Genomic DNA, 10,000 nt, shown 5'->3' on the forward strand with positions numbered 1-10,000 from the left:
CTACGACTCCCGAGGCACCGACGGAGGCGAAGGAGCGAGCGTCCGACACCGACAGTGGGGCGACGAGGCAGTGTGGGGGAAGGAGCAACGGGCCTGGTTCGACATCTCGACCACCCCGGCTCAACTCCTGATTCGGAACGTCTTGGGTCGAGACGAAGGGAACTACAGGTGCAAAGTGCATTTCAAAGGGTCGCCTTCTTGGTCCCAGAGGATCACACTTAATGTCAAAGGTGAGTTTTTTTATTTATTTATTCTTTTATTCTATTTTTTTTTATTCTATTTTTTTTTTTTTTTTTTTTGGGGGGGGGGGTAGATTTAATGTGGTGTTGTTGGTCTTGGATGTGTGTGGTTTGTGTGAGTGGTTTGTGAGATTGGTTTGCGAATGTGGTATGTTGTTTGAAAGGATTATTCTTCATGTGTCAAAGAATCATACTCATTGATAGAGGTACAACAAGTACTTTAATTGTAATGTAGGAGCGTGATTGGTTGTTTATGTGGAAGACCTCACATCTGGTCTTTTTTATTCTGTTTTTGTTTGTCTGTATGTCTTTGTTTTGCTGTTAATTTTAGGCTCTTTTCGAAATTAATTAGGAGCTTATATATTCCAAGGACAGTCTTTCTCTGCATTCTACACATTTGTCTTTGAACTTTGACTTTCTGCCTTTCACTTCGTTGTCTAATCGTCTGCCTGTCATTTGGATTTCTCTGTCTGCCAATCATATATATTTCACATTTTCTCTCATAATCATTCTATTAATTGCCTTCCAAGTTTTCCATTCTCTCTCTTTCTATGACTACGTTTCGTTATTAATTGCCTTCCAATCTTTCATTCTCTCTCTTTCTATGACTACGTTTCGTCATTTGTACTTGCCTATCCTTTCTCTTTCCTTTCCATTTTTCCCTTTTCTCTTACGTTTCTCCCATTTCTCCATTCCTTGCCTTTCACCCCAATCCTCACCTCTCTCCTCCCCCTCTTTCTCCCCCATATGCCAACCTACGCCCCAGTGCCCCGTTGTATTAGACAGCACCTCTCTGACCCTTCAAAAAACAACACACGTCAGAATCTATTTTCTTACCCTTTTTGGGGCCCCCTCTTCACATATTCAGTGTTGGTATGTCCTCTTTTTTCTCTCTCTTTCTCTTTTGTTCTTTATGGTCCTTCCTTTATTTTTCTTGACTCTAGACCATAACTCCCCTCTTTCTATTTTTAAGTGTCAGTTTGTCTGTATCTCTTTCTCTCTTAAACTTCCTCTCTCTCTCTCTCTCTCTCTCTCTCTTTCTTTCTTTCTCTCTCTATCTTTCTATCTAGCTATCTATCTAGCTATCTCTACCTTCCTCCCTCCCTCCCTCTATCTATATTTCTTTATCTATCTACCTATCTATTTATCTATCTAAATCTCTCCCTCCCCCCTCCTTACCCCCATCCCTCCCTCCCTCCTTCTCCCTCCCCTCCTCTCTCTCTCTCTCTCCTTCTCTCTCCCCTCTCCCACTACCCCCCCCTCTCTCATATACATTCAAACCCACCCACGACGCCCATGTAAGACCGCCCACACAACCCACCCCCACAGCACAACGGACATCAAAAGCCACTTTCTCCTTCTTCCCAATGCGTTCCTCACAAGATCACAATCAGTATTCTTGTCTCCTCTCTCTCCCCACAGATCCTCCGGGGTTCCCCAAGATACAGGATGCATCTGGACTGAGGCTGGAAGGTCCTATTGGTCCCTATGAGGACGGGTCTACAGTCAGGATGATCTGTATGAGTTCTGGAGGTACGGTGCATGTTGCTATTTTGTTGTTGTTGTTGTTGTTGTTGTTTGGATTTTGTCCTTCTTACGTTATTTTGTGTTGTTCTTTTGTGTCTTGTGCTCTGTCTGTCTGATTAACTGTCTCTGTTCTCTCTCTCTCTCTCTCTATCTCTGTCTATCTATCTATCCATGTATCTATCTCTATATCTATCTCTCTATGTATCTATCTCTATATCTATCTCTCTATTTATCTATCCATGTATCTATCTCCATATTTATCTCTCTATCTATCTATCCATGTATCTATCTCCATATTCATCTTTCTATGTATCTATCCATGTATCTATCTCTATATCTATCTCTCTATTTATCTATCCATGTATCTATCTCTATATCTATCTCTTTATCTATCTATCCATGTATCTATCTCTATATCTATCTCTCTATTTATCTATCCATGTATCTATCTCCATATTTATCTCTCTATCTATCTATCCATGTATCTATCTCTATATCTATCTCTCTATGTATCTATCCATGTATCTATCTCTATATCTATCTCTCTATGTATCTATCCATGTATCTATCTCTATATCTATCTCTCTATCTATCTATCCATGTATCTATCTCTATATCTATCTCTCTACCTTTCTATCTATTTATCTCTATATCTCTCCATCCACTTATCTATCTATCTATCTTTATATCGATTTACCTGTTTACCTAAATGTTATCTATATGTCTGTCTGTGTGTTCGTCTGTCTATTTCTTTGTTCGTCTATCTATCTATCTATCTACATCCCTACCTATCTATCTATCCATTTACCTATCTCTAACAATCTATCCATTTATTTTTGCACCAAAATCAATACCAAATATTAGATACCTGCAATATAAAACCTAATTTTGAATTTATATTGTTTTATATTACTCCTGTTCTTAACTTTGCTGTATGTCCTATTATCAGAATTATTTTCCAATTATTAATTATCATCATAATCATAATCGCCATCACTATCATCTTTTCTTCATGATAAAACAAAAAGAAAGAAAAAAAATAAGATTATATTAAAACAGAGCAGGGAAGGAAGGAAGGAAAGAAACGATGGAACAAGAGAAAGAGGAAAAGAAGAAAAGGGAAGGAAAGACAGGAAGCAAAAGAAAACATCCTCCTTCTTCCCTTCTTCCTCTTCTTCTTCCTCCATCTCCTTCTCTCTTTTTTTTCCTTCACATTCTTTTCTTTCTTCAACTCGAAACGAGATAATTATTGGCACAGAATCCCACGGTGAAGAGGGAGCAAATGAGAAGCTTAGAAAGGCGTGAAAAGGAAGAGACGAAGACGAAGAAGAGGAAAAAGAGGAAGAAGGAGGAGGAGAAGAAGAGAGAATGCAGCAATGGTCCTTTGTGGGAAAGGGTGAGGGATAATGGGATGGAAATAATGGGTCGATAAAGTGCATGTTGGTAAAGGGGATAGAGACACGGTAAGGGAGAGAGAGAGAGAGAGAGAGAGAGAGAGAGAGAGAGAGAGAGAGAGAGAGAGAGAGAGAGAGAGAGAGAGAGAGAGAGAGAGAGAGAGAGAGACAGACAGACAGACAGACAGACAGACAGACAGACAGACAGAGAAAGAGAGAGAGAGAGACAGAGAGAGAGAGAGTGTGTGTGTGAGAGAGAGAGACAGAGACAGACAGACAGAGAGAGAGAGAGAGAGAGAGAGAGAGAGAGAGAGAGAGAGAGAGAGAGAGAGAGAGAGAGAGAGAGAGAGAGAGAGAGAGAGAGAGAGAGAGAAGAGAGAGAAAGAGAGAAAGAGAGAAAGAGAGAAAGAGAGAAAGAGAGAGAGAGAGAGAGGGAGAGAAGAAAAGAAGGAGGAGGTGACCAAGAATAGCGAGTTATAGATAGATGGAGAGAGTTGTGGGGAGGAAGAGAGGATAGGAGATAATAACCACAAAGTGAAAGAGAAAAAACGAAAGAGATAGTGAGAGGACGAGAGAAAGCGAAATAGAGACAAAAAGAAAGGAAGAGGGAAAGTGCAGACAAAGGTTAAAGAAAGAGAAAAAGCGAAACAGACAGACAGAGAGGACACCCAACAAATAACAAAAAAAGGATAAGAAAAAGGAAAAAAAAGAGATTTATTTCATTTAGGGAAATGAACCTTATGAAAATAATTTATTAAGGTTGTTTCCCAAAGAAATGGAAATGGAGAAAAAGGAAGAAAACGATAGAGAAAGAGAAGAAATTAAGGAAAGGACGAATGCCAAAGGAGACAAAAAATAGGTTAGTTAGCCAGGGAATAATTTCAAAAGATGTAACAGTATAGAAAATAGGGGAGAAAGGGAGGAGGAGAGAGTGTCAGAAAGAGAGAGAAAGAGAGAAAGAGAGAGTCAGAAAGAGAGAGAGTCAGAAAGAGTGAGAGAGTGTGTGTGGAGAGATAGAGAGAAAGAGAGAGAGAAAAAAAACTGAACAGACAACCATAGATATATATTGACTGATTGACCGGGAAAGCAAAAGAGAGACAGAAAGTGACAAAATAAAGAGACAAAGAAATAGAGACAAAGAGAAAGACAGTGAGATAGAGAGAGAAGAAAAGAGAGAGAGAGAAAAAACAACAACAGAAAGAGGCATCAGATCACATAAAAGGGAAGAAAAATCTTTTCAAGAAGATTCTTACGACCCCCCACCCCCACCCCCCCCCCCCCCCCCGCACCCAGCCTCACATAAAAAAAGAAAAAAAAATTGAAAAGAAATATACCCGGACCTCCCCCCCCCCCCTCCTTCCCCCGAACACCTCCCAAGAGAAAAGGGAGAGGCAGGAAAGAAGAGATACAGAAGAAGAAGGGGGAGAAATAGAGAAAGAGAAGGGAGAGAAAGAAAAGAGGGAGAGAGTGAGTGATAGAGAAAGAGAGAGAGAGAGAGAGGGGAGAGAGAGAGAGAGAGAGAGAGAAAGAGAAAGAGTGAGAGAGAGAGAGAGAGAGAGAGAGAGAGAGAGAGAGAGAGAGAGGGAGAGGTAGAGAGTGAGAGAAACAGAGATAGATAGAGAGAAAGAGAGAGGGTGGACAGACAGACAGCTAGACAAACAAAGAAACAAAGCAAAGAAGACATTCATAAAGAGAAGATCCATACATACACACAATCATTCGCACACGCAGATACATACACACACAGTCACATACACACACGCAGAGATAAACAAACCCATACACACACACACACACACACACACACACATACACACACACAAACAAGCAAACACACAAACAAACACACAAACACACAAACAAACAAACCATTATAGAACCCAAACAGATCGAAAAGTAGGCAGCGGTCAGCAATGAAACAACCATTGAGGGGTGAGGAGGGAAGGGGGGATAATGGGGGAAGAAGGAGGGAGGAGGAGGGAAGGGAGATAATGGGGTCAAAGAGAGAGGAGGAAAATGAGGGAGGGGAGATAATGGGGGGAGGGGGGAGGAGGGAGATAATGGGGGAATGTGGGGGAGGGGGAGGAGGGAAGGGGAGATAATGGGGGAAGGAGGGAGGGAGGGAGCAGATGGGGGGAAAGAGGAGGGAAGGAGGGGGAGGGAAGAGAAATAATAGGGGAAGGAGGGAGGGAGGAGGAGGGAAGGGGGAGATAATAGGGAGGAGGGGAGGGAAAATAATGGGGGAGAAGGAAGGAGGGAGGGAGGAGGGAAGGGAAAATAATGGGGAGAAGTAGGGAGGGAGGGACGAGAAGAGAAGGGGGAGATAATGGGAGGAAAGAGGAGGGACGAGGAGGGAAGGGAGATAATGGGGGGAAAGGAGGGAGGGAAGAGGAGGGAAGGGAAAATAATGGGAGAATGTGGAGAGACGGAAGAGGAGGGAAGGGAGATAATGGGAGGAAAGAGGAGGGAAGGGAAAATAATTAGGAGAAGGAAAGAGGAGGGACGAGGAAAAAAGGGAAAATAATGGGAGGAATAAGAGAGGCGGAAGAGGAGGGAGGGGAGATAATGGGAGGGAAGAGGAGGGGGGTGGGTGGGGAAGGAGCGGACAATCCCTCTGATAAAAGACAGCTTAGAAGATACACCGATAGAGGCGGAGGATCAAGACCACTATTTTGAGGGATTTATCACGTGTCTGGCTGGTGAGTGTTGAAAAGTTAACATGGGGATTCGTGTCGGGGGAGAGGGAGGGAGGAGGGAGGGAGGGAGAGGGAGGGAGAGGGAGGGAGGGAAGGAGGGAGAAGGAGGGAAGGAGGGAGAGGGAGGGAGGAGGGAGAGGGACGGATGGAGAGGGAGGGAGGGGGGGAGGGGGAAGGGAGAATAAGGGGGAGGGGGGAGGGAGAAGGGAGGGAGGGAGAGGGAGAGGGACGGATGGAGAGGGAGGGAGGGAGGGAGGGAAGGGGGGAGGGAAGGAGAGGGAGGGAGAGGGAGGGAGAGAGGAGGAGGGAGAAGGGAGGGGGTAAGGGAGAAGGGAGGGGGAAGGAGGGAGGGTTGAGGGAGGGAATGAGGGAGAGGGAAGGAGGGAGGGGGAGGGAAGGAGAGGGAAGGAGGGAGGGAGGGAGGGGGTAAGGGTGGAAGGAGGGAGGGAGGAGGGAGGGAGAAGGGAGGGGGAGGAAAGGAGGGAAGGAGGGAAGGAGGGAGGGAGGGAGAGGGAGGGAAGGGGGAGGGAGAGGGACGGAAGGGGGAAGGGGGTAAGGGTGGAAGGAGGGAGAGGGAGGAGGGAGGGGGTAAGGGAGAAGGGAGGGGGAGGGAGAAGGGAGGGGGAGAGAGAGAGGGAGGGAAGGAGGGAAGGAGGCGAGGAGGGAGGGAGGGAGAGGGAGGGAAGGGGGAGGGAGAGGGACGGAAGGGGGAAAGGAGGGAAGGAGGGAAAGAGGGAGAGGGGAGAGAAAGAAGGAAGGGGGAGGGAGAGGGAGGAAGGAGGGACAAGGGAGAGAGGGAAGGAGGGAAGGGGGAGGGAGGAGGAAGGAGAGAGAGAGCGAGTGAGAGACAGAGACAGAGAAGAGATCGGCGAGAGAGAGAGAGAGAGAGAGAGAGAGAGAGAGAGAGAGAGAGAGAGAGAGAGAGAGAGAGAGAGAGAGAGAGAGAGAGAGAGAGAGAGAGAGACAGACAGACAGAGAAGAGATCGGAGAGAGACAGACAGACAGACAGACAGACAGAGAGAGAGATAAAAGAAAGTGATAAAGCGCAGGAAGAGGTCAGCTTTTAGCCTTAGAGGAGGAGTAGGGGGGGGTGAGGGGAGGGGATGGGGAACGGATACTGGATATGGAAGTTGGAAGCAGAAGTGAGTTAGAAAGGGTGTGGATATAGGAGAGGGAAGGGGACCAGGGTGGATGAAGGGGTAGATATGTAGGTAAAAAGGATGTGGATATGAGGTAGAGAGGAGGTGGATATGAGGTAGAAAAGAGGTGGATATGAGGTAGAAAGGAGGCGGATATGAGGTAGGAAGGAGGTGGATATGAGGTAGAACGGAGGTGGATATGACGTTAAAAGGAGGTGGATATGAGGTAGGAAGGAGGTGGATATGAGATAGAAAGGAGGTGGATATGAGGTAGAAAGGAGGTGGATATGAGGTAGAAAGGAGGTGGATATGAGGAAGAAAAGAGGTGGATATGACATTTAAAAGGAGGTGGATATGAGGTAGAAAGGAGTGGATATGAGGTAGAAAAGAGGTGAATATGAGGTAGAAAGGAGGTGAATATGACATTTAAAAGGAGGTGGATATGAGGTAGAAAGGAGATGGATATGAGGAAGAAAAGAGGTGGATATGACATTTAAAAGGAGGTGGATATGAGGTAGGAAGTAGGTGGATATGAGGTAGAAACGAGGTGGATATGAGGAAGAAAAGAGGTGGATATGACATTTAAAAGGAGGTGGATATGAGGTAGAAAGGAGGTGGATATGAGGAAGAAAGGAGGTGGATATGAGGTAGAAAGGAGGTGGATATGAGGTAGAAAGGGGGTGGATATGAGGTAGAAAGGAGGTGGATATGAGGTAGGAAGGAGGTGGATATGAGGTAGAAAGGAGGTGGATATGAGGTAGAAAGGAGGTGGATATGAGGTAGAAAGGAGGTGGATATGAGGTAGAAAGGAGGTGGATATGAGGTAGAAAGGAGGTGGATATGAGGTAGAAAGGAGGTGGATATGAGGTAGGAAGGAGGTGGATATGAGGAAGAACGGAGGCGAATATGAGGTAGAAAGGAAGTGGATATGACGTTAAAAGGAGGTGGATGTGAGGCAGAAAGGGAAGGAGAGAAAGAGAGAGAAGGATGGACGAATAAAGGAGAAAGAGAAGAATATGAAGAGAATAGCGAAGGAGAGAAAGAGAGAGAAGGATGAACGAATTTAACGAGAAAGGGAAGGATTGTAAGAGAATAGGGAAGGAGAGAAAGAGAGTGAAGGATGCACGAATAAATGAGAAAGGGAAGGATTCGAGAGAAGAGGGAAGGAGAGAAAGAGAGAGAAGGATGCACGAATAAATGAGAAAGAGAAGGATTCGAGAGAATAGGGAAGGAGAGAAAGAGAAAGATGGACGGATAATTGAGAAAGAGAAGGATTGTAAGAGAATAGAGAAGGAGAGAAAGAGAGAAGGATGCACGAATAAATGAGGAAGGGAAGGATTCCATAGAATAGAGAAGGAGAGAAAGAGAGAGAATGGGAAGAATTGAAAGAGAATAGGGAAGGAGAGAAAGAGAGAGAAGGATGCGCGAATAGACGAGAAAGAGAAGGATTCGAAGAGAATAGGGAAGAAGAGAAAGAGAAAGAAGGAGAATAGGTGGGTTGAACTATTCTTATAAAATACCCCAAATAAAAAAAAAATAAAGTATTCCACAATGCCTCTTTTCAGTTGTCCCCAAAATCCTTTCTTTTCTTCTTTTTGAAAGAGTGGAGACGTTCGTGGACAAAACGAGATTTTCCAGTTTTTTTTTCTCTTTTTTCAGATATCATTTGAAAAAAAAAGAAAGGTATCGTCTCTATGAATCATATAATTTTTTTTCTCTTTTTTTATTGATATCATTTTTTTAAGAACTGTATCGTCGTTATGAATGAAAGAAAATTGCATCAGTTTTTTTTTTCTTTTTTTATTGATATCATAAAAAAACTGTTTCGTCGCTATGAATCAAAGAAAACTGTATCAGTTTTTTTTTCTTTTTTTTATTGATATCATTTTTAAAAACTGTATCGTCTTTATAAATCAAAGAAAATTGTATTTTTTTATTGATATCATTTATTAAAACTGTATCGTCTTTATAAATCAAAGAAAATTTTATTTTTTATTGATATCATTTTTAAAAATCTGTATCGTGGCTATTAATCAAAGAAAATTTGATTTCCTTCACTTTCTTGTTGCTTTGAGGGAAATAAGTGACAGAATCATTAGGATTTTTTTTTATATAATTTTCATTAGCAATATTACTGTCGAATCATTGTTATCATTTTTTATCAGTTCGAGAATTATATCATCGATGTTATTGATTTTAGAATCAGTAATATCATGATCAAAGGAATAATGATTAAAATGATAATTATAGTGATAACAATAATAGTAAAAATATTGATAATGTTAATAGAATTGTTGATAATAATGATGGTCATAATAATGATAACAATTATTATTTTCATTATGTCAATATTCTCATTATTATGCAGTATTATCACTGTTATTATTAGCATTGTTAATATCGGTTTCATAATTATCTTTATCATCATTATCTTTATTATTGTTATAATTATCATTGCTGTTATTATCAGCATTATTGTCATTGTTCCTTTTCTTGTTATCATTATTATTATCGCTATTATTATTATCATTATTATTATAGTTGTCCTTATTGTTATTATTATTATTAACATCATCATTATTATTATAATTATCATTTTTTATATCAGTATCATTATCATCAATATCATTGTTGCTACTGTTATTTTTAATATTAGAATTATTGTTAATTATTTTCATCATTATTCTTGTTATCGTTAGCATTATCGTCATAATATTTATTGCCGTTGTTGTTTTAATTAACACTGACATAATCATCAATATCAGCATTTATCTGCTTATAGCATTTTGCGATTTATTGTAATAATGATAATTCATGTTGATTCATTTCGATATATAAACAATATTGCGATTTTAAATGTCACTTTTTCTCAATAACAGATACTCCTCTTCTCTGTAAATACAGTATTCAATAATCGATTGCCAGAGGAGAGAGAGAGAGAGAGAGAGAGAGAGAAAGAGTGAGAGAGTGAGAGAGAGAGAGAGAGAGAGAGAGAGAGAGAGAGA

General features: G+C 41.9%; 1 protein-coding gene across 1 annotated transcript in view; it reads left to right on the forward strand.

Moving 5' to 3' along the window:
• LOC138859975 (opioid-binding protein/cell adhesion molecule-like) overlaps positions 1-10,000 on the forward strand; it is a 215,015-nt gene that overhangs the window by 180,048 nt on the left and 24,967 nt on the right. The window contains exons 4-5 of the mRNA XM_070116558.1: positions 1-230; positions 1,662-1,772. Coding sequence (XP_069972659.1) covers positions 1-230; positions 1,662-1,772 — 341 coding nt within the window. The remainder of the gene's footprint in view (positions 231-1,661; positions 1,773-10,000) is intronic.

The sequence above is a fragment of the Penaeus vannamei genome, chromosome 3 (genome assembly GCF_042767895.1).
Source record: "Penaeus vannamei isolate JL-2024 chromosome 3, ASM4276789v1, whole genome shotgun sequence".
Classification (NCBI taxonomy): domain Eukaryota; kingdom Metazoa; phylum Arthropoda; class Malacostraca; order Decapoda; family Penaeidae; genus Penaeus; species Penaeus vannamei.